This window comes from Eptatretus burgeri, chromosome 4 (assembly GCF_056783735.1).
Source record: "Eptatretus burgeri isolate ZD-2024b chromosome 4, Ebu_testis_v1, whole genome shotgun sequence".
NCBI lineage: Eukaryota > Metazoa > Chordata > Myxini > Myxiniformes > Myxinidae > Eptatretus > Eptatretus burgeri.
Genome location: NC_140964.1, coordinates 79,786,121 through 79,811,120, shown reverse-complemented (window position 1 = coordinate 79,811,120; position 25,000 = coordinate 79,786,121). Strand labels below are relative to the sequence as shown.

The 25,000-nt window shown below is 42.3% G+C and overlaps 1 protein-coding gene across 7 annotated transcripts in view; it reads right to left on the bottom strand.

The window, feature by feature from the left end:
* LOC147028483 (syntaxin-1A) overlaps nt 1-25,000 on the bottom strand; it is a 150,200-nt gene that overhangs the window by 97,045 nt on the left and 28,155 nt on the right. For all 7 annotated transcript variants that reach the window (XM_085878908.1, XM_085878907.1, XM_085878910.1 and 4 more), the window contains exons 2-6: nt 10,041-10,118; nt 9,686-9,785; nt 6,148-6,222; nt 4,486-4,559; nt 4,120-4,228 (exon numbers count right to left, since the gene is read on the bottom strand). In XM_085878908.1, coding sequence (XP_085735034.1) covers nt 4,120-4,228; nt 4,486-4,559; nt 6,148-6,222; nt 9,686-9,785; nt 10,041-10,118 — 436 coding nt within the window. The remainder of the gene's footprint in view (nt 1-4,119; nt 4,229-4,485; nt 4,560-6,147; nt 6,223-9,685; nt 9,786-10,040; nt 10,119-25,000) is intronic.

The following is a 25,000-nucleotide window of genomic DNA, read 5'->3' as shown; positions in this document are numbered from 1 at the left end:
CATCCACCTTGATGGTAAACCACGATGTGCCGACTTCTTCCACGATGGCATCCGTCACAACATTACTCAATGTGCAGATCAGTTCATTCTGCATTTCCAGACTAGTATAGCTTGCGTTTCGTGGGATATGCTTTATTATTTCGGCTAGCTCGGTGTCCTTTTTGAGTGTGTAGTTTAAAAGCAAGAGGAAGAGCCCACTGTGCCCATCTAACATATCTTCAAAATTATCAAGGCTCCCTCTAAAAGGTATCTGATTTTCGGCGAGAAATCCCACAACATCTATAAAAGCAGACACATAGTACCGGTTTCTATTAAGCTGGTCAGCATTGAGGAGTGTGGAAATCTCCTTACCACAATCGATGCGCCTCTCATTCTCCTTCCACCTCAAAACACAAGTTAAATGTTCCTTTGAAGTTGCGTGTTTGTGAAACCCCCTGTCTTTCTCAACGGCATGTTTCCAATTCCGGTAGCCTCGCACTGTGAAAGTAGAGTCCACTGGGCCGCGTGCGGTGTTAAACTTCATACATGGATAGCAGAATGCTGCATCTGTCTGCACACTGTATTCCATCCATTCATTAGTCTGGTACCACGAGGACGAGCGACTCTTGTTCTGCAACAGATGGCCAGGGTACCGCTGTAGAACAACTTGATTCGGTCTCTCACTTCCAAGATCATCGGGAAGCGGCTTGACAGTCACACCCGACCACGAGGCCGCCGCTGAGCATGGAAACCCGGCTGCCTGCGCTGGGGCTCCAGCCGCAGGGCTGACGTTGCTGGCTTGGCCAGGTTGGCCAGCTTCTGTCGGTATTTCATCGACATGATCGTCTTTTCCTCCTCGTCCTCCAACTCCTCCAACAACATGTCTTTCATCATCTTCTTCATTTTCGTCGCTTGCATTTTTTCCTTTTCTGAGCCATTTTCGTTTATCCATCATCCACGTCTTTTTCTCCTGCTGCAAGCTCGTGCTCTGTGATTCGTCCCTCGTGACTCGCGTCACAAATCTCGCGACTCGCGTCACTAATCTCGCGGCTCGCGAGATTTGACGGTTGATGGTTTTATTTATTAAATGATCCATGCATCAAAAACAGGTATTATCTGCATAATTTCAAATGTAAGCATGATTGCAAACACACATATTTTTAATTTTTATTATAAAATTACTTTTGTAAGATGGAGGGTTGACGGGTTGTGAAGGTCACGTGGTGCACGTGCACTTCATCTTTAATAATGTAAATTTATGTCTTTTCCATAATCATATTATCATATTATGACTATATTACATTTACACCTAACTTACAACCAATCAGGTAACCTGCTCAATAGGGTCTCCATTACTCCATATCGAATACGCTGATTGCCTATTCTTTAAAACTAAATGATCCACCATATATAACCACCCACAACATCGACATTTGACACGAGGTCTTGGCTGCTGGCGTTGGTGCTTGCGTTATTATCTTTTATCTTGTGGTCTTGGACTGTATTGTCTTGCCAATTGCTTTTGGAGATGCGCTAACAAGCGCACACTTATCTCTTGACTGTTATTCAAAGAAGGATATTATTAAAGAACAGTTTATCCACGAAGGCCTTATTATTCACCACACTGAACATCTGGAATAAGGGTTTTAGTTCACACAGGTGAACTCTTAAACAGCAAGTTCACAGTGGGCGCTCGTCCTTAAACACTAAGTTGTTCACAGGGTGCAACAGGGCATAAATGGGTGGCGTACAAGTGGGGGGGGCACCAGATGCGCCATGGGGGGGGCATTGCACCCAAATGTCCCCCCCTAGCGACGGGCCTGCTTCCTCTACTCAACCCCAACACACCCTGCAAAAATGGATTTAATCGGACAAGGTGTTCTCCTCGAAATTGACGGAAACACAAAGTTGGCAGACACCTGGACAACACCTGTGACGACAATACCCCTTAGCCCAATTCGGGCTGAGGGGTAAAAAGGTACACAGGAGGAACACACAATCGAGTAGAATGGCACTCGGGAGAGCGCATACCTCCGCGAGTTTATGTTTTGTCTGTTTTTTTTTTAAAGATCCTTAAAATCCTTCAAGATCCTTCTTTAAAAGATCCTTTTTCATGTCTTTCACTTGATTTTTTTTTTACATCCTCATTGACACTCACAGATTGACATGCAATGTGTTTGTGAAGTACCACATGCTGTCTTTTGCTTAAACCCATCAGCAAAGTGATGGGAGGCATGCCTAGTTCCCATAAAATAAGATCAATATATTCGACAAAATTTTAACTATCCTTCAGAAAGCATGAGTCAGATGTGATCTTCGTGAGGTCAGGAGTCAAACCTAGCGAAGACAGCTCAAAGGTTGGTGCACTTACCTTTGAGCTATCTTGGCAGGTCTGACTCTTGACCCCACTCTAAACAGTCTGATTGGTGCTTTGCAGGCAGGGTTTTGCAACACAATGCACACTGTCCCTCAGATGGACATTAAGCCGATTGTCCCATTTGCTTGTATTGACTGCTTGTGGACTTTAAAGACCCCATGGTGCCTTTTCATGAAGAGTTGGCAGGTTGTCATCATTCTAAGTTCCTGCGCTAACCTGGGCTGACTAGGAGACGGGCACCACCATGTCTGTTTGCCCATAGAAATGCCAACATGGCATCCCGGTGACTTTCTAAGTCATGAAACAGAATAGATCAGATCACACAGAATGTCAATGCAGATACATAACCGGTTAGTAGAGTTTTTCTTGAATTCTTACACACTATCTTATATTAAAAAGCTCTCTAAAAGTGGATGTTACAGTGTCAATGTCACAAAATAAACATGATAATTAATGTCGCAATACTTGATTTGAAGCTCGGTGATCTCACGAACCCAACAGCCAAACACTCCATTGAAGAAAACTCTCATGTATGTCTCAAAGTAAATCACAATGGACCTATCAAACAGAATAGTTCTTGATCTCAGGCATGCTTACCCCTGTTGTGTCTCCTACATACCCTTCCTTCTCCTCTTTTTATTCCCATCTCTCCTACTCCTCTATCTCTTAGATCTCCCTCTTCAAAACCCCTCAAATTCCTCTAATTCCTGTTGTTTTCTCTATTTATTTCTCAAGTTTCACTTTGTGAGGTGTGTGAGATGCAGAATAATTTACTTTTAGAACACCTGTTGTTCCTTCAATGTGAAATTCATATACGCACTCCTTATCTGGGAGGGTAAGCTGCAAAAGAACATTAACAGTGCATCCCAGATTCCTAAAAGAAAACGGTGTGATGGAATTCCATAAAGAAGCCGCATAATGTGTATGTTATAGTATATGGAATGAACAGGACATTAATCAAGGTATACTAACCGCCACGGGAAGCAAGAAGCTATCTTTTTCAGGTGTTAACCTTTTGGTGGAGCAAAATACGTTTACACTCTGACGAAGAGTTAACGCTCAAACCGTCAGCTTTTCCTTGCTTCCCACGGTGGCTATCATACTCCGATTGATGTCTGTTGATTCCATTCATTGTTCTACTTTTCTGCCAATGACATACACCGATGCTATTCTAGCCTTTAGTAAGACTAGCTTTCCATTTTACGATATATGTATTATGCGGACACATAGCAAATTGAAAGGAAGCACATTTAAAGTAAGAAAGGAGGAAGCAAAATAAGAAAATGAGGAAATAGAAGGTAACAATATAGGAAGAGAAAAGCGGGAAATTTTGAAGGGATGGGAGGAAGAGTTAAAAGCAACGGAATGTATAGGGCATACATACTGTCGGTTGGTTGAACCATACAAGGTGAAGGATGCAAAATGTTTTTTTATTTTTAATATCTTTTGGGTGACGCCACTGCAGTATCTCATGCTCCTGCACCCTCAATACTCGGGAGTGCTCTTTATTTGTTTTTTAGATGGTGTATGAAGTACCATATCATTAATTTTCGATATGATGACCAGTTGATGGAACATGCATTTTGTTTTGAGAATAAGACTCCACTGTGCCAAAGACAACAACCCAAAAGGGAAAGAAAGTGTTCACCGAAACATTTTAAGCTTCATTCCTGGACACTTCTCGGTTTCTACATTCCGGCCGTGATCAGCAAGACTTCTAGAGAGTGGGAATTTCATTTTGAATGTGTGTAGTGAAGACATACTGATCTCCAGTTGCCGTTGAATGCGGTTCTTGCAACGTTCACGATAATCCGTCTGGGTAGAGTTGTACTCAGTCATCACTTCCACGAACTTCCGTGAAAGCGTCGAATGCTGTTGGTAGGTGATATATTGAAGCACTTATACTAACAGCACCCTCTAAAGCAATGCCATGGCATTACAGTACCTCAACATCCCATTGGTTCTCTATTTCTACAGCTTGTTATAGTTACTTACACCTGCTTTTGTAGTTCTTTTAAGATCATATAAGGTTGCTGTTGTAGTTTTTTATAATGCAATAAACCACTGTTGAGAAATTTGACATTTAGTTCCTCTTTACTTTGTAACCCAGCTACCAAAGGACCTCTCACCTGAGTTTTACGTATTCTCAGGTCCGCTGATGACCTATTCTCTGTCTCTTCCTTTTCAATGTCCTGTTCAATACCTGCACAAAGGAGTTCACATTTCAGTACAAAACAGAGAAGTTGCCCATGAACGGTCAAAATCGTGATATTTAAGGGTTTACTGTATTATATTATAACCGAACAATAAGCCATTATAAACCACTGTGACTATAAAGACATTGTTGACTCAAAACCGGATTTTGATGGAAATGCAATAAGATTTACATTTGGAGGATGGAAAATTGCAACTTGAACTATTATTGATTCAGTCGATTCCACCACTTACTCTACTTTGTACAAAAATACCTGCATTATATAACATAATGTCCTCTTGAAAACGTGTTGGTTTTATACTACGTAACCTAGTGTTGGCTTAGCATGTAATCTGGTGTTGGCTTAGCACATAACCTGGTGTTGGCTTAGCACATAACCTGGTGTTGGCTTAGTGGTTAGAGTGGTAGCTTGGGATCCTAGGGTCCTGAGTTCAAGCCCCATTGGCTGCTGAATTAACACCAGGGGGCTGACTCAGCCTGTCATCCTTCTGAGGTCGGCGAAATGAGTACCAGTGTTGCAGCCAAAAGGCTGCACACAAAGGGAAGGGGTGTTGACGGATTGATTAAATCTGGTATTGGTGTGGCGCAGGCATGATGGGCCAAATGGCCTCCTCCTGTGCCTTAATTCCTTGTAAATTCTTGTAAATCCTTGTAAAAACCTCCAAATCGATGGTTCTTTATGTCAAATCCAAACTTTATGCATTCACTTCTTCAGCAATTATGTACTTTGATGCTCGATGCTGAAAAACAATGGCCATAACGCCTGAGGTCCCACTTACGAGTCGATATGGTCGTTCACAGGTTGCTTTGGAATTTCTGTCTGCATGAGAGATCTTTTGTGTGCAACATTAAGGGTTCTGTGATTTGGGAGAATTTTTATCTCAGCCTCCAAAGGCGGATGGAGGTTATATTTTGAGCCCTGTTTGTTTGGCTGTATGTATGTTTGCTTTGTGAGCAGGATATCTCAAAAAGTTTTGGACGGATTTCGACGAAATTTGGTGGACAGGATGGATGTGTGACAAGAACAAGGTGATTATAATTTGGTTAAGGTCCGAATGTAGATCCGGCATATCAGTGGGATATAAAACGTAAAATGTTCAGCCTGGCAGAGGCATGAGCTCTACTAAGTGTCATTCTAGTTTACTCTGCAACGGTGTCTTGACAGAGTTATTCTGCCATCCACATAGTTGGTTTAGCCAAAGCTTAGTAAACCCTGCAGACTATCCCAATTACTACCAGAAGGTGATACAGACCGCAAAACAAGGAAATGGCCTGTGATGCATCTTTGTTGAGTCAACACGCTGCTTTATGTTTTGACGTTTAATGGTCGGAAAGGAGGAAGGGGGGGTCTGGCTTACAGTGGGTCATGGTGGGTTCCTCTACTGTGACACTGCAGAGTCTGAAGGTTTGATCGGTTCCTGTTGTTTAAAAATAAAAGAGCAAGCTTTCTCCTGCACGGGGTATTTAAAAAACAAGATCTGGTTTGTGATTGAACTTTAACTTAACTCCGAAAGAATCCTTGTTTTAAAGAAATGAGAGCTTCAGAATAAGGGAGAAAAAAATAATTTGTACTTACTTTTCAACTTTGAACGTACACGGTTCGCAGTCTTCTTGATATCAGCCATGAGGTCCTCCAGTTCTTGCTTCATCTCTGTGGTGGATTCAGAAGAAATTGTGAAGAGTGATTTAGTGTAGATTGCAGAATATTCAAGAGTTGTGATGTGCCTGTTTGTGACCTAGCAAAATGCAAAACCAACAGTACTTTGTGAAAAACATTCTTACAATTCCTATGATGATTTCAACTGAAACACTCATCTAATCTCATATCAGATATTAATTTGCATAAAATTCAGTTTGCCTCCCAATTTAGATATATTCATCTGAAGATATCCTGTGGACTGCCATCCAGCCGAGTCGTGACACAAACTCAGGAGTAAACAGCAACATCGCCCTCAAACTGGGCCACAAAAAAGGTGCTGAGCTATGAAATGCAACACAGACAAGGGAAATGGAGACAAACACAGAAAGCCATTTGGCTGTTTGACTCATTATTCTCGCTCACATCCTCAAAGTATTCGTGCAAACACAAGTTGTGTTGCAAGAAAAATGATCAAAGCAATTGATGAAAGAGCAACCTCACAAAGACACTAATAAGTGTTGCACTCATTAGCACCAAAGAAAACTGACACTGAAAAAGGAAAGGGAGGAGGGCGATAACATAACTACCTCCAACAGATACACTAAAACTGAGTAGAACTGCTTGGTCAGCAGAGGTTAAAGGTTTCATATCGATGCAAAAATTATATAGCCAGCTCACTAATCATGAGAATAGAATACTTCCTGCTGACTAAACCAAACTACCCTTTTGTGTATTGTTTCTCTTGAACCTTTATTGGTTTTTTTTATTTTTTTTATAAAAATAATATTTTTTATAAAAAATAATCCTTATACAATAAAAAAATTTATTATTTTTATTGTTTTGTTTAAAGAGTCGAGGCTCGTGGAGGAGCGAGAACATAGAACAGATCAGGACGTAACAGAACAAAAGAAATGGGGTAAGGAGAGGGGGGGCACACCAACAGCAGGATTGACAGACAAGATAGAGGGAGACTTGGACAAATAAGGAATGAGAGTAAGGGGAGGATGCACAGGGTGGACAAGATGGATACAGAAGCAAACTATCAGGAAGGAAAAACACGAAATTTGGAAGGAGGTTGGCTTGGGGGGAGGGGGGGGTGATTAATGCGAGTAGAAAAGATAATGGTTTTGGATGGGGTTTTTATTCCTACATCCGCTACCCTTCATGGCAGACCTTTCCACATTGCAAGTTAACCTGGGGTCAGGTTACTATTTCCTCGGAGTAAAATGTTTCTGCATCGATGACAGTATTGGCTTTTCTTCATTCACCCGCAAACCCAATCCCCAACCCCCACCCCCTGCATAAAAACATATTCCCACCTGTAGTGACTCCAAGTGTCCTCACGCTAACTTTCAATGCTTGGCTTTATCGTTCTTCCATGAACCCACAAAAACTAGCATCGCAATTAACTATCCACATAAACAAAATGTGAGCAAGGTATTGCCAACACCCTGAACTGATTTCAAATTTCTGCCCTAACTTACAAGGGGCACTACATCAGCAGCATAATTGTGACCTCACCTCTCCTCTACTCCCACCATCCCACCACTCACTCCCATCCTTACCTTCAGAAATGATGCAACGTGCAAGCCAAACTTATAATCTAATCCAGGCCCGATGTGCATATGAAATGAACGAACGAACTGAGTCAATGTGACCCCATTTGCCCCCCACGAGTCAACTCTTTAAAAATACATTAAGGGACAGCTCGGAACTCCAAGCAATGCATGCAGATGAAGGAGCAGGCCAAACATCCCCTTTGAAGGAATACAGCTGGTTGGGACTTCAAACTGAGTAGAAAGCAGACAGTAAGCAAGTTATTTATTCTGCAGCCCACACAAGATAAAGCAAAACCCTTGTCTTTCATTAATGTTTTAAAATGCTATGCCATGGCTTGGTTTGTAAAATCTTTTGTGGAAGAAAGCAGTGCTACTGGCATCAAAATTATTTTCCTTGGGGGCTGAGAGGGGAAAACCCATCGGCTATTTCCTGGGGAGTAGGAAATTCCGACACAGTATAAATGTGATAATAGCTCCATCGATGATCAGATTCTAAACCAGAAGCTGAAAGTCTCAGTTGTGCCGGTGAAACGTGCAGGGAGAAAGCAAGTCAACAGTCACTGAAAGTACTTAATTTTCATTTTGGTAGCAAGTGTGCAGGAAATCTCAGTGCAATCAATCCACAGTTAGAGTACTGGAAGACTCCTTTGGATCCTGAGCCCAACAGCTTGCTTGGATACTGAGGCTCACATCGCCAGAGGCATCGCTGTTTTCAACATGTCATATATCCTACATTAAACAACTGACAAATCTCTCACTCTGCATTGATATTATAGTTTTCAAACCATAGTTGGTTGCAAAGACATCACCGAATTGTCACTGTAAAGCTTTGAAATTCCCATAGGGATCAATAATGAGATCTCATCACAAATACAGTACCTTTCTGGCTTTGCACACGTTGGGATGCAAAATATCAGAGAATACCATTCACCCAATGAGGAATAAAGCAAGCTATTAAACTTGATCATGCCAAAATGTTTGGAAAAGTAAGTCTTATATACCAGTTGATAAGTTCCAAATTCTAAGCACTGGTTCATTAACACCCTTTCAGGTCAGGTTTGGATGTCTCAAATATGTCCAGGTTCATTGGAACACCGTATTCATGCCTGCACATACAACATATATTCTAGTTCTGACATGCCCTGAATAATTCACTTCCTTCAATTCAGCTGACCCTCCAAACCTCCCTTGCCTTCTTTCATCTCCATCATGTTTCCCCCTTTCATCTACAGTTTATATTTATCCCTTGTTTCATCTGACAATCACAATTCGTCGATCCTCGTTTGCCTGTCCCTTAAAACACCAAACACGCCTCCTCCTCTTATCTTCTCACTATATGTAATGTTGACCAATAACAATACCGCCACACTCTGCATCCCCTTTGATGCCTCTTTTGGAATACCACAATCGCCTCTCTCCTTCTGCCATCCCAGTCCCAGGAGAAATTGCTTGCTTTACCAATACTGCAGCTTCACTGACTGAGTGTATGACAAGCCCTCCGAACTCGAGGTCAAAGCACGCTGGAATTAAACTTGTAAATTTTTCCTTTTATCACTTTAAGAACCATATTTGCTTGAAGAAACTTAAAAATCTATGCATTACTATATCCGTATCAAGCATCTTCATAACCACTTGCTGATTGAATCTGTATAGCTATCATTTCACCTCTACCTTTCATCCTTTCTTGATGTGTCCCATATAGCCAGAAAAATGACAGCACATGCCTTGGCATAAATAACACATGAGTGTGGGGTGGTGGAACCCCAGGAGAATGGAAAGGGTCATGTTATAGACCTGGAGTAACTTCAGTGATCAATAATCAGTGGAGGATACCGTCTGCTAAATGTTGAGCACCACACACAGAGCAATGCCCCTTAAAAGCCGTATTTCTGGTGTTGAGTACTTGGTGACCTTACTCTCATCAGTGTTGGGCGCGGATAAGATGGCGCTATGTTTTCGTTTCACCTCCTGGACATTCTCCGCCACTTTTTCAATGTCTCCTCGTATCTCCTCCACCTGATGATTAAAACACATATCATGCCGAAGCTTGAGCATCCCATCATTTTTAGAGTATTTCCTCCCTTCACTCACTTTCCCTTTGGCCTTATTGACCTTTGATCATTCGGTATTGACCATATATATGCAGACAATCACCTCAAATACTTTATGTACTCCACAAATGTCAATACAAGCACTCTACAATGTAATCACATCCATCTCTTGGTTCTCCTGAAATGGATGGATTATCATCCGTGTTAGGCCAAAACTAACCTGCTCGAAAAACTGGTCCATGAAATGATCTCTATCGACAATAACGGCCACTTCATCATCGTCATCACTGTCCTTCGCCTGCATAGACAAACAAACAAATTGGGTTGTCAAACAAACGGAGAAAGATGTCACCAATTAAACTCGTAAAATTGGTTTCCATTGCGTGGTAGTGAAGTGTGTGGTCAGTGCAATGAGCATCAAATACAGAAAGAATGACAGCATACCCAGAGAGGCAACGGGCAGGAAGATATGTTATAATTATAATGAGGTTTATTACAAAAAGTACAGGGAAGAGGGTAGACAAGACGCTATCATAAATGATACGGACAAAGTGGTCAAAGGACACAGATAGGGATGAGGGGGCACACAAAGTTATATGTACAATGAAGAAATAAATATACCCTGCTAAGGCACCGACAATACCAATTCACACAATGAAGAACAATGGGGCAAGCAAGGTCTTGGACAGCACAAAGAGATTGGTAGATGCGTGTTATGGATTTTCCTCATTTTTTTTTCATAAAAATGTTTTCCAGGATCAAGAGCTCTATAACGAATCAGCGTTCTACGGGGCAGCATTAAGCAAGGTATTACTGTATATTGCTTCTGCTTTACATTTGTTTTCATTCAATGTATACACTGTTGTCATGAGTGCAACAATTGTTTTCTTCAACATGCATGCTTTTTGATGACAGATCTTTAAGATTGGGCCTTTTACTGGGCAATAGGTCTCGTCCCTGGTACAGGGGGTTTGCTCCAGTGTCCTCGGCTTAACATAGCATATCTCAAAGAGGGAGTGATTAAAATATATTTTTTGATTAAAATATATACATAACTCGATTTTTGTGAAATAGTTGAAGCCATCATGCAATGTATCCTCGGATTGATGGTAAAAGGGTGTCCCGTCTGCCGATATTAGTTGGTGGACGTTAAAAATATCACGGTCTGTGTCCTTCGCGAAGAGTATACGAGCTATTGCCGGCACCATAGCCAAATTGCAAATTCCTGCCCTCAACTGCAGAGGGCAATGCATCAGTGGCACAGGTGTGCCCTCAGCCAATGGTGCTCCCCCTCAGCCAATGATGCTATCCCGCAGCCTTGTGCTGCATACAAACGAAGAAGAACAGCAGGGACAGAGTATATAGGCTGTATAAATAAAAGAAAGGGGGGGGGTGCATTTCCTGTCTTTTCACTAAAGTGTCATGCCCTCGTAATTTGCAGGCTATCCTAATATAATTAGTTGCACCCGGCCATACCATGCACCCTTTTAGCCGAACAAAGTAGCTTTGTGGAAATCACACCAATGTGTTTCAAAACTCGGGAAGCACTCACAATCCTCCACCTCTCTTTTCCATCACCTTCAGAGTTATTTTCACAAACAAACTCTATTCTTTATTTGCCCATGCTTTCACATCACCATCAAATCTCTTTGTTTGATCTCAAAATATTTCTTCAATCACCTTCTTTTCTTTGTGAGTCTTGCAAGATCTCAAATGACGTTTTCTTCTGTTTCTAGGGCCATGTATGTATTGCGTACAGGAATATGTTAAAATGTTTGACCCACCCTACCTCCTGTACACACGATATGTTTGACCCACCATACCTCCTGTACACAAGACATATGCATTAATTCAACTTTAACACATTTTCATTATCTTACCGATGAGCACTCATTCAAGTTGATCAATGGTTGATAAAAAAAGAGAGGAAAGGGAAATGGCAGGATGGGAAAGACACAAGAGGGAATGTGGCTAATTTATCCTCAGGAAAGTAAACATTACATACAAGGAAGCATATCCATGTGAATCCAATTAACGTAATCTAACAATTTATTCATTTTCTACATACTAATCCTATTATTATCATTAACATAATCCAATTTTAACTTTCTCTTCTTTTTAATAATACACTTGTATAAACCATTTGATCTCAAGGATGGAGATCGAGGCTACCAGCACACAACAGCGACTCTTTTGAGAGATATCCTCTCATTAAATTAAACAGAACAAGGATCGGTGGCGTAATGATTTGAGTGTCTGCACTGAGTCTGAGAGGTTGGAGGTGGTTTGAACCCTGGCCGAGTCATACCGAACACTTTTAAAATGGTATGTGCTGCATTTAAAAGGGATAGATCAAGGACAAACAACCATAGGTTGGTAACAATGGTGGAGGCATTGATGGGCCTAATGGCCTCCTCCTATGTCGAAATTCCTTCTAATGGAATTCATATTATTACCTCCACCACTGAAGGTGGAAGGAGGTTATGTTTTCACTACTGTTTGTTTGTCTGTCTGTGAGCAGGATATCTCAAAAAGTTATGGCCAGATTCGGCCGAAACTTGGTGGATGAGTTGGGTAGATGACAAGAACAAGCCGATTCGATTTTGGTTCAGGTCCGAATGCAGATCCAGCCTATCAGTGGGATAAAAAACGTAAGTTGTTCAGCCTTGTGGAGGTATGCGCTCTACAAGTGCCGTTGTAGTTATAGATGTGACAGCCACCTTTACGTTACTCCCACCACCACCCCTAAACTCTGCAAAAAAAGTATGCTCCAATATGCAACACCCCTTGCTGACACTTCCTCGTTCAGGATAGTTGAAGATAAAGTGAAATAACATCTTTTAGATGCTTTTTTTTACATCTATATTTAGCAAAGACAGGGTAGGAATTTAACCGCAGTGTCAGTCATAGCAAACCGTTTTTTTAACAATGCCAGCCCACCCATTGGAAAAAAAAGGGAATCATTTAATGGATGAATGGATTTCTGGCTCACTGGCCTTCATTAGCATGGAGTGGATTCCCCCACCCAAGAGTTCATGTTTTTATTTTTACTTACAGATGTATAATCAAAAACGAAATACGTTTTTCCCCTGAAAATGTTAGAGGTAAGTACCCTCGCTCATGCACTATTAAGAGAATATTAAAGCCTCATTTGAGGTCTTAATCTCGGTATCAGCCCATAAATGCAAAAACATTATATAGTCAGGATGTGGCTTCATCTGTAGAGAGGGAAAGGAGCCGACAGGATTGCATAGTGGTAGGTAGCATGCTTACCATGGAGCTGTCTAATCTAGATTCGATTCCTGACCTGAAGGAAAACTGTCACCCTTGTGATCCCAATACATCGATCTTAGAAGGGATTGCAAGCTTATTGTACCATCAGCTAGCATTTCCTGGTGGACATTCAAGATGCCATGGTGTCTTTCATAAAGAAGAGGTTATTGTGTTCTAAATTCAAAATTCCTAACCTGACAACCAAAGAGAAAGGCAAAGGCAAACCACCTGGTGTGTTTCTTGCCATGTGACCAATTCAGCTGCACTGATGCTCTGGAAAGATTATGGATGTTCGATATTGGAAGACTGCATTCGGGGGGGGGTTCAGTGTGGAGCACTTCGAAGAATTCCAGGGCTGTCAGGTCATAGTTATGAGGAAAGGTTTGAAAGGCCAAGTCTGTTCTCAATAAACTATGGCATGGAGATCTGATAGACATCTGTAAGATAATGGCAGGGTTAAGGGGAGGTGCTCGATCATTTGAAGTGGCGGTAGGATACATAACTATGGGCACATCTTGAAAACAAAGAAAAGGAGAACAAGAAGACAGATAAGGTAGGAAATCTTTATTTAGCGAGTTGTTGATGATAAATGGAAAGGTTTACCAGAGATGGTCATGGGAATTTGGCCTGTTGATTCGTTTTCTTATTTTAAAAGGAAGTAGGGAGAAGGAGAATACATAACTTGTAATTTGAATGGGTAAGTAGTTGGGATTGCACAAATATACGTGTGCATTTCTTCCTTGTGTGTGCAAGTATGCTTTCTCTCTGTCCAATTCACTCCCCCAAACTTTTCCCATGTACTTTCTACCTTCCCAATTCCTTCTCCCAAATCCCACTTAGTTGAACTGAGAGCTGCCCTTCAGCTGATGGGTTGGTTGGTGGAGGTTGTCAACACAGGAAGCATACCATAATGGTGAAAATGAGTATCGAGGCCAATGAGGAAATCTCTCTCTTTTCCTCATATGTAGTTATTTCAATTGTCATCAATCCATGCCAATTGGCTAGGCGTCGGTACCTCTCTCTCACCAGCCACGGCACTTCAGCAAATGACTTCTGTGACTCCATGGGACTGACTCAATCGGTAAACATTCCGACCCAGATTTCTCCCAATGGCAAATCCTCCCTTTTAGACTTGCTGATGAATAACTTTCCCGCAAATGTCTCCTGCTCTTCCTCTGCTCCAATTGGTTCATCTGATCACATGCTTGTGAAAGTAAACATCTCTCTGGCTATTCTCAGAGAGATGCCTCAGCACCGGCGAGTCTGGCAGTTCACTCAAGCAGATTGGCAGGGACTGCAAGCAGCCATCTCTCTTCAATAATAGTCTCCTATATCTACTGCCTCTGATATTAACCCAGCCTGGGAATTCTTCCATAGAAACCTGCTCTCATTTATGCACAGAATCATTCCATCTGGTATTCAATTAGCCTACCCATATTCCTGCACCGATACACTGAATAATGCAGTGAGGCAGTTGCTCTGAAACAACTTGCCTTCACTTCCTGGAAAGCAAACCCGACTGAAGGTAATCTCAGATCATTCCACAAAGTCTGCATAAAGTGTGTCCACTCTCAGGACAGCCAGAAAACAACATCTGTCCAACCTCAAGATTGAACTTTCAAACTTGTCTCCCTCCTCTAAAACCTGGTGGCACCTTGTTAGCTCATTCTCTGATGTATGTTCCCCCTGCATCCCTTCCCTCACTTCAAATGGGACCACAGCTGACTCCGCTTGCGAGAAGGCCAAATGCCTCAATTATGTGTTTGCTTCCAATTCTTGTGTCCACAACTCCTCACTCTCTGTATCAACCCTATTCTGTCTCACCCAACTGCTCCTGGACTCTATGTCGTTTTTCACCTGAGAAGATGGGGAGTTTCTGACAACCCTCGATTCTGATTCTATAACTGGACCGAACGACATCAGCTCACATGCCTGAAAAACCTTGCACTCTTGCATATCGTCTTTGCACTTTTCATCCTAGGTCATCTTCCATCTGCTTGGAAGTCAGCCAACATCACTGCATTACATAAAGAAGGTGCAAGAACTAACCCCTTAACTACAGACCTATCAGCTTACTTCCAGTCTTCAACAACGTCATGGAATCCATCATCACAGTTGATATGAAATCCTTCCTTTTCTCCAACGGCCTCAACTCAGATCTCCAATTTGGATTCAGGCCAGATCATTCTACCTTGGAGATGCTGTTTCTACTCTCGCAGCAATGGATGGAAGCTGTCAATATCAGATATGAGATCAGAGCAGTTTCTCTGGACTTACCACAAACTTTTGATACAATCAGCCATCTTGCCTTGCTCTCCAAACTGTCTGCCTATGGTATCCAAAGCCAACTCCACACATGGCTTACTGACTTCCTCTACTCTCATAACCAACATGTGGCTCTCTATAGAATCCTTTAATCTCTTCTCCCTGTGAAGGCTGGAGTGCTCCAAGGCAGTGTTCTCAGCCTCATCCTATTCCTCATCTTAATCAACGATCTCTCTCACTCTTTGGAAAATCCTCATTATCTAGTTGCTGATAACTCCACCAGATGGTGTGACATCCCTCATCTTTCAGACAAGCAGGCTGCAGCTTCTTCCCTCTCTTCAGACCTAGACAAAATCACAAGTTGGTAAAACACTTGGAAAATGGGTTTCAATCCTGATAAGTCATACCCACTCACTCTCTCCCTCCAAAAGAACTGTATGGCAAATCATCCCATCCATTTTCTTAACAATTCTCTTGAAGATATTCAGTTACTCAAACTCTTGGCTCTCACTATCACTCATGATCTTTCTTGGGCAAACCACATTTCTAAGTTGGCCTCCAAAGCCAGTTGCCAACTGAGTAACCTCCATTGTGCAAAGTCCTTCCCTGGCACACCTGAACGCCTATCTACGTACAAGGCCCTCATCTGCAGCTTGAAGGAGTACTGCTCTCCCTTCTGGGCTAGCACCCCTGCCTCACACCTTGCTCAGCTTGACACTGTGGCACCAAGGCTTTCAAGGTCATTGGAAACTCCTGCCATGAAGCTGAGTCTATGGGTCTATCACTTTCCCATGGCAGACAGGTTGGTGGTCTCTCTGTATGCTACCACATCATTTTTGGTCTTGCAGCCTCTGCTCTTTCTGTGCTTTGTCTCCCCCCCTCCCCTCCCCCACCAAAGCTTTCTGCATGGTGTACTTCGTCCACCAGTAACCCCTTTCTGGTGAAACTCCCAAAATCTAGAATCGCTGCTCACCTCAATTCATTCGTTCCGATTTGTTTTCCTCGCTTGTGGAACCAACCTCTGCACCCTCTTCATTCTTATTCTTCCATCCAGGTCTTCAAGACAGCTGTTCACTACCATCTCAGATCATTCCCCATCCCTCAATTTTGTCCCTCAACCCTGCTGTTGGTATCCCCCTCGCTTTCTACTATTCCTCTTGTTCTGTTGTGTCCTGATCTGTTTGTGTTCAAGCTCATCTATGAGCCTCGACTCTGTCGACAAAAAGAGCTTAAATTACATTTGCTTTGACGAACTCTTAAAAATGGATACAAATCATTTTGAAGTGGAACGTCGTCTTTCCAATCTTTTCTCCTCAAGGAAGAGCAAGGCGACAGGTGTGGAAAAAGGAGTAGTGTGAGGTGGTGAGGCAAAGATACCACCACTTACAGTGGTGTGAGGCAATGACCGAATAGGAAACGACGAAGTCGAGGAAACACAGCAACAAACCCAACAGAGGCCCACAAGAGACTGGACAAGTACACAGGAGCCCAGGACACAAACACACAAGAAGACACTCAATGAGATGCGTTAATACGTTACATCAACAAATTAACACCAACAATTAACAAAAACTGTTCAACAAGATCATTCCGAATAAGATATCCTCTGCTTTTGAAGACAGCCTCTCAAAGTAGAGAAGATGGCGTCTGTCCACGAAGGAAAGCGAAACCAGAAGCCCAAACTCTTACAACCGGAACTCTTTCAAAGAAGATGGAGAAAAATTGATCATCACGCAAACAGCCGTGGAGAGACGCTGTCTTGGCAAAACCAAATCTGGCAACATAATGATTAGAATAATTTTTAAAAACCAGAAATGAAATGGCTGGATACAAAATAAAAATAACAAACAGCTGGATATCGTAAAGATGGACATGAATTATAAATTGAAACCCGAGAAAAGGATCTGGAAGAAAAGAGGAAGACCAAAGATTACATGGAGATTGAAAAGTTCACCGGAGTAAAATGCCTCTGTAATGCAAAGTGGAGAAAAGAATGTATATGTTGAGGGAAGCCTTCAACCTTCAGTGAACTGAAATAGGCAGTCAAGACAAAATCCATGAGATCCACCTCATACCTCCCCACCCCACTGCTTAATGTGTTCACTCCTTAAGTGTAATTAAGTATTGTACAATGATAGGTGTAATATTTTGTTTCCTCAGGTTGTCCACTTTCTCTTCATGCCATGAGGGGGAAATTAAATTTATTTTCTCGGCCATCAGAGTAGATCATTGGAAATTTTTATGTCATGTATAACATCCATGAAAGTTTCAGATTTTATGTCATGTATTACACACGTATACTGAGAGACAATGAAAATGCATACCAAATTCAATTTGACATGTATTTCATAACATGTGAAAAAGGATCACTGTATGCAATCACATGAGGCATTTCAGGGCCAGTCCTACAGAATCTGCACAGAGACAGGAAAATTGGGATGTGCACGTGACGTCACAAAAACGTCAAACGATGCAGGGGTCTGCAAAATCAATATCGAGTGTGACCACCTTGGGCGGCGATAAATGCTTGTAAGTCTATGGGGCATGGAAAAACACAAGGGGTGGATCAAAGCTTGTGGTATTGCTGTCCAATGGAACTAAGGTTGCAGTAAGCTCTGCAACATTGTGTGGTGGGTTCATTTGACAATTGCTCCCTAAACCATAACACCACCACCTCCAAAATAGTCTCCCTCAATAATGCAGCCCTCAGCGAAATGGTGTCCTTGCCGACAGTACACATAAAGACATCCATCTGGAAAACTGACATTGAACCTCAATTCATCAGAAAAGATGATGTTTTGCCCACCGTCTCACACCCAAGTTCACACCAGCTGCTGCCCATCGTTGTCATGCAAGTCCGTGTTGATGTGTCAAGATTTGTCACTGATGAGTCATCATGCAAACAACAAGGGTATCCTTGTTCCAATGGTGGTTCTGGCCGTTTCTCATGCCGTCCTGAAGCAGTTGCGGAGATGACCATGACAATGTATTGGTTTTGTCTTGCTGATGTCACACGCTGTGCACCAGGACAAGGACAGTTGCTGACCCTTCCTGTGGCTCTGTCTCGGTTCTGTTACCTAGAGGACATGAAAGTGTCGAGCAACTTTTTCTTGACCAATTCCACTATTCAACATAGTGATGACTTGGTTCCGCTGATCATTCATTATAGGTGGCATTTTAATTGACAGTTTCACAACTAAGGCTACCTGTGCTTTTATAGGCCATGGATACACATATTGCACGTGCAGCATGTTTTTTTAACCACTGCTCATCATTTCCAAGATTTGCTATATGGTTGTGTTCAGACCCAAATGTCCATATACAAGCAACAAAATGGACTCAAACAAAATCAAACACCCATAACAGACGTCTATCATGCATGTTTAATTACTAGCAAATACCACCCGTTGCTTCGCTTGACAGTAATACTATAGGAGGGAGGGAGGGAGAAAGAGAGGGGGGGAAGAGGGAGAGATGGGTGGGGGAGAGAGTGCAAGGAGAGTGAAGAGGTGGAGGGTTAAGGAGAGAGGGGGGAGGGAGAGCGAGGAGGAGTGGGGGAAGGGATGACAGTGTGAGGTGAGAGGAAGGGAAGGCAGACGTGTGGTGGAGCGTCAATTGCGATTCATACTGTGTCATCAAAATGATTCTGCATGGAATAACAGTGAAGATGGAAACAAAATAATGTCTGAAATTCGTTTTCTCCTGGTCATACTATAAACACGGCCCGGAGACAAACTCCTGTCCGGAGGCAAACTACCGTCCAAACATAAATACCGCCCGGACGCGTTCAGAGACAAACACCGCCTGGCGGCCGCATCAGGAGCCAAGCTGGCCAGAGGCAAACGCTGCCCGGACACGTCTGGAGACAAACACCATTCAGACATAACCACCATCCGGATATGCCCAGAGACAGAGACAGACAGAGAGGAAGAGAGAGGGGAGGGGTAGGGGAGTTAGCAGAAAGAATATGTTCTGCTTTATGAACAAAACGCATGCACGCACGAACGCACACACACGTGCTTGGCTGACATTGACAATTTTTAGGGAATTGGCAGGTTGGAGTCAGTGTGATTACCAACTACACGACTTACTGTATACAACCCAGAAACCTTGAGTAGTTTCACCAAAAAACAACGTTGCATTTATATAGAAGTTTCATGGATATATTTACAAACATTATTCGATATAAACAGCTGTGTTTGTCGGGTGGAAAAAAATTTGGCTCGGTCATTTAGAAAACATGTTAATACTGCAAATGGATCAGAAATCGGGTGTTATTGCATGACACCTCACTCAGGGTGACAGAGCACGAACCACTCGCTCGGGGTGACGGAGCACGAACCACTCGCTCGGTGTGACGGAGCACGAACCACTCACTCAAGGTGACGGAGCACGAACCACTCGCTCAAGGTGACGGAGCACGAACCACTCGCTCAGGGTGAGGTAGCACGAATCACATGCTCAGGGTGACGAAGCACGACCCACAATCACTTTGAATGACATGGCGCGGCAAAAGCGTCCGAAGAGAGTGAACGGTTCGCTCAGAATGGCATAGCACGGTACCGCTATCAACAATGGGTGCTTGGCAAGTGACTGAAGCACTCATGCACGCACTCCAATTAAATGGTTGATTCGCAACATTTGGCCAGGCTGTTGCTGCATACCATAAAGGATCCCTTTAACTTTAAAGCCCATCTTCACCATGCACGCAGCAGTTAATGAAATAAAATGACTTTATCCACAAAAGAGTTGCAGCTTAATGCAAAACACCCCTCGAGGCATTGCAAAGTGCAATCGCCCGTGAAATAAACATTGCAGAAAATTCGCCATGTTGCCTGTTTGTCTGTGCATGTGTCACGTGGAACATCGGTTCGAGGTCCATGCAAATCTTTTCGCTTTTTTTTTTTTTAATAAAACGGCCGTTTTTTTTTTTACCAGATTTGCTTTGATTCCCTGAAGAGCACCTCACAAAACCTCCGAAAATATAGACACAGATTTGGCAGACGCGATGGATAGGCAGTCCCTCTGGGGGACAGGGCATGATGTCAAGCAGTGAATGTATTAAATCCTACAGCTCAATGAAGCTGGTTAATTTTGTTACGTTCCTAAATTATTAGTTTACTTAATATAATTCTCCAAACAGTCGAAAAGATAAGTTTAATGCTTTGGAAGTTTTACATTTTCTTGTGTATGTACGGAGGAGGGAACACAGCCTTGCTTGCTTAAAGTAAATAGGTATATATGCTTAGTTTTAAGACTCATTATTTCTTTAAATTATCAGATTTCACAACAGATTTTGACACTTCTTTAGTCTGGACGATATGAATCCGAAAAAGCGAAATAATATTTCGATGATGTACTTTAATTAGTCCGTGAGAATTGATCGTGGAGAATCCTCTAAAATAATGCATGAAATCACTCCAAGCTCCTAATTTGGAAACTTATAATACTTACAAAAGCGATATACACAAGGATTCGTAGCTGTGATGAACAGGCATTCAATATGAGTGAGGAAAGTGAAAAATAAACGTTATTGATAATAAATCGTTGCGGCCTGTTCCAAGTCAAGGTAAGGTTGAGCAGGCCAAAAAAAACATGGCGGCTTCAGACCCCTGTGAGGTTACCCAGGAAACGCCTTAAGACCCCAGACAGCGAGGTGGCCGAGGTTCACCTGATGAAGGATATAATTAAATAAGGCTGTTAATTATCTTCAAAAGGGTTGTTTTAATTAATCTAAACACCCAATCTTCACTCTTACACTTCCCTGGAGTTTTCTTAGTTTGCATGCAACGTTTCAGGCTGCTTGGTTTTATGGTTTTGGAGTTATGCAGGAGACACACACACTGATGCGCATGCGCGCGCACGCACGCACGCACGCACACACACACACACACACACACACACACACACACACACACACACACACACACACACACACACACACACACACACACACACACACACTTTTGTTGGTATGGAAGACTATTTTGATATTTTTTCACATGATGTGAAATAAACGTCAACTTTTAGTTGGCATGCCTTAAAATTGCTTCTCAGTCTATATCGCATGCATCCTAACATTAAAGTAGTTGTTAAATTTGCATAGAAGATAAATTTGAAGATATGTCACATGGAAGCCTTTTAAGGGGCAAGAGAGAGTTTTGAACATGCAGCAGACACTTGTCTTTGAAGAAACACCTTATTCTGATATGGCTTACAGGTGGAAATGTGCAAAGAGGATGTACAATAAGATTTTTATTCCACAATATGGACTGATCTCGTCATTCTTTTGGGCTCATTTAAATCTTTCACAAGGACACTGAGGCAAAAGATCTCTCACCAGAGAAAGCTTCGTGGCCTTCCAGTCCTTTATCGCCTCTCTTTTAGTTTTGCTACTCCTGTTCCCTCCATCTCCCATTGTCAAAAAAGGCTGCAAACGTTCAATCCATTTCTTGTTAGTCACCCTTTCCATAGATAAGCCTTACTTCTTAACTCCACTTCATTGTCACCGTCATCTGTGGAATAAACTGCCTGAATCAGACATACAGTGCTCTTTCCTACAATCCTTAATTACTATGTCATTATCATGTCCATTTGTCTACACTCTGTCTTCTCCACTCACTCTGATGCTGAATGTCTGCATGCCACCCATTTCCCCTTACACAGTTGCCAGGTTGTTGACCCTCCACTCTCAGTCATCCAGCTTTACCAAGTCTTGCCTTTATGTCATGTTAATAAATATCTTCAAAGCTTTCACGTGAGGTTGGATTAGCTCATACAAACAGGTTCACCTTGCTTTCATGGCTTTGAAGGTTAAACACCTGTCATATTAAATCAATCCTTCACCAGCATGATAGACCCACGCTATTCCACGATGCATATATCAAATATATGCACATTGATTGGACACTAATAAGCAGTAGCATCTAAGGGAATGCAATTCAATAAAATGGAGTCCTAAGATGGCTGTCTTTCCTGCTTGTACCAAGTTGTTTATATTGAATCTCTCATTATAATCCATTGAAAGAAAAAGCTATGTGCTTTAGGTATTTTGGACTGAATTTAAATGAATGGGGCTAAACATGCGGTTGACAATATTGCTACAAAAAGACCCATTCAATCTGTGTCAATTATTGGCTCTTCTGGGGCCCATTTACATCCAGGTTTTCTTCTTCTTTTGTATGCAGCACATGGCTGCAGGTAGCATCATTTGTTGAGGGCACAGCTCTGTTGCCGATGCAGTGCCCCCTATTGGTAACAGCTGGAATTTTCAATTTTTCCAGGGTGCCGGTGATAGCTCACCTACTCTTCGTGAATGGCACCGTGGGATGTTTAACGTCACTCACCAACTGATGCTGATAGACCAGACACCCAGTTTAACATCTAACTCGCCTCGCCGTGCCTACGAAACACCAGGATGACAGCATATAGCTGAGCCAAGATTCAAACCCTTGCTCGGCAGCTCAGAGGTGAGTGTGCGTAGCTCAAGGCCATCCTGCCAGTCCTATGTACAGATGAGGATACCAAAATTGGAGATGAGGATCCCACAATGAGTTTTCAACATTAAATTAATGGCAATGAAGGTAGCTTTGAATTTGGCATATTTATTGACATGTAACCTTAAAAGTCAAAGGCTATCAGTGAAGCATCAGTTTGGTGGTAAGAGTCTTCACTGAAAAGGACATGGTTGCCAATCCCTCCTACCCTTTCCACCATTACATATTGTTCTCTTCAGCATGTGGACTTCTCTCCCAGGAAGGTTGAGAAATTTCTTGTCAACCTTAACACCCTTTACAACGAGAAACAATGGCATTGGCACTGTCATCTGCAAGAACTGTGTTTCAACCCTACCTTCCCATACTTCTTGTTCTTCTCTAAGTCTTCACCAGATGGTCGACTGCCTTGCCTCTTCTTGAAAAGTTAAAATGTCACGCCCATTCACAAGAAGGGTTGCAAGTCTGATCTCCTCAGCTACAGGCCGGTCAGCCTTCTTACTGTCACAAGCAAAGTAATTTCGAATCGATCATTGCTACAGACCTCAGGCATTATCTTTTCTTCAACTCTCTAATCTCTGATCATAGATTGGCTTTTCCTCGAACTATTCTATGATGGGCATTGGACATATTGCTTCTTTTCACCCAACAATGAATGGGTGCATTTAATCTCAAACGAGAAATCAGGGACATTTCTCTGGAAATCTCTCGAGCTTTCGATACTCGTCCACACCCAGCCATACTTACCAATGTATCTGCTAATGGTATTCTGGGGAACCTCTGTGGAGGGTTATCCATTCTTTTTTTTCTGCGAGTGGAAACTATGGGTTGCTTTTGATGGTATTGTTTCATGATCTTCCTCTTGAGGCTGGCATTCCACAAGGCAGAATTTTAGGACTGATCATATTCTTGGTCTACATCAGTGACCTCTCCACTTCCATAGAAAATCCTCTATCATTTAGATTGTGCTGACGAATAAATTTCAGTGTGTGTGTATGTGTGTGTGTGTGTGTGTGTGTGTGTGTGTGTGTGTGTGTGTGTGTGTGTGTGTGTGTGTGTGTGTCCTTCATAACTCCAAAACCATGAAACCTAGCAACCTGAAACTTTGCATGCATACTAAGGAAACTTCAAGGAAGTGCATGAGTGAAAATTGGGTGTTTGAGATAATTAAAACACCCCTTTTGAAGATAATCAATGGCCATATTTAATTATATCCTTCATCAGGCACATCCTTGGCCACCTCGCTCTCTGGGGTCTTAAAGCATATCCTGGGTTACGTCGCTGGGGTCTTAAGCCATCATGTTTTTCCGTATGTTCAACCATGAATCAACCGTATGAATCCAGAACATTTAACAGGACTTGGAACAGGCCGCAACAATTTCTCAAAGATAAAGTTTTTTTTTCACTTCCCTCACTCATATTATCGAATGCGTGGTCATCATAGCTATGAATCGCTGGGTACATTGCAATGCTTATAAACGTCCAGAGATGCCAGCATGCATGGCTTTATTTCATTTCCGCACATACCATAACCTTGAGAATCTCTTAAACTAAGCCGAATTACAAAATTTAAGCTCTAGTATTGATCTTAGCAGCAGTTCTGACTCCTAAAAAAGTGTCCATTTGTCCAATTCGGACATCGTTTGGACACTCGGACATAGCTGTTGCTTGCCAACTATTTAATTGGAGTGTTTGCTTGAGTGCTTAAGCCGCTTGACGAGCACTCTACAGTGGACGGCGGTACAGTTCATGTCGCAATCGGGATGTACAGTCGGCAGTTGCTGCAAGGTAGAGGTATGTACATTGGTAAATTTGGATCTGTAATTTAGGGACTCCGTGAGTGTGTGTATGCCTGCATGCTTAGTTATGTGGGCACCGTGGTGTCAAAGTTTCAGCCCGTATCTTGGAGGTGTTAAATTTTAAGTGATCACGTTTTCCTTTGTCCTCGTGACTGCTTCTAAAGCAAATGGATATTTTGTATGGCTCGGTGTGCTTTCTTTTTGTAAGTTTCAAAGTAAAATACATTTGATAATAGCTGATTTCTGAGCCGTTCACCGCATTAATGCGTTTTCTCAATTACAGAGCCAAATTTTTTGCACCTGTCACATGACAAGTGTGTGTGTGTGTGTGTGTGTTGTTGTTGTTGTTC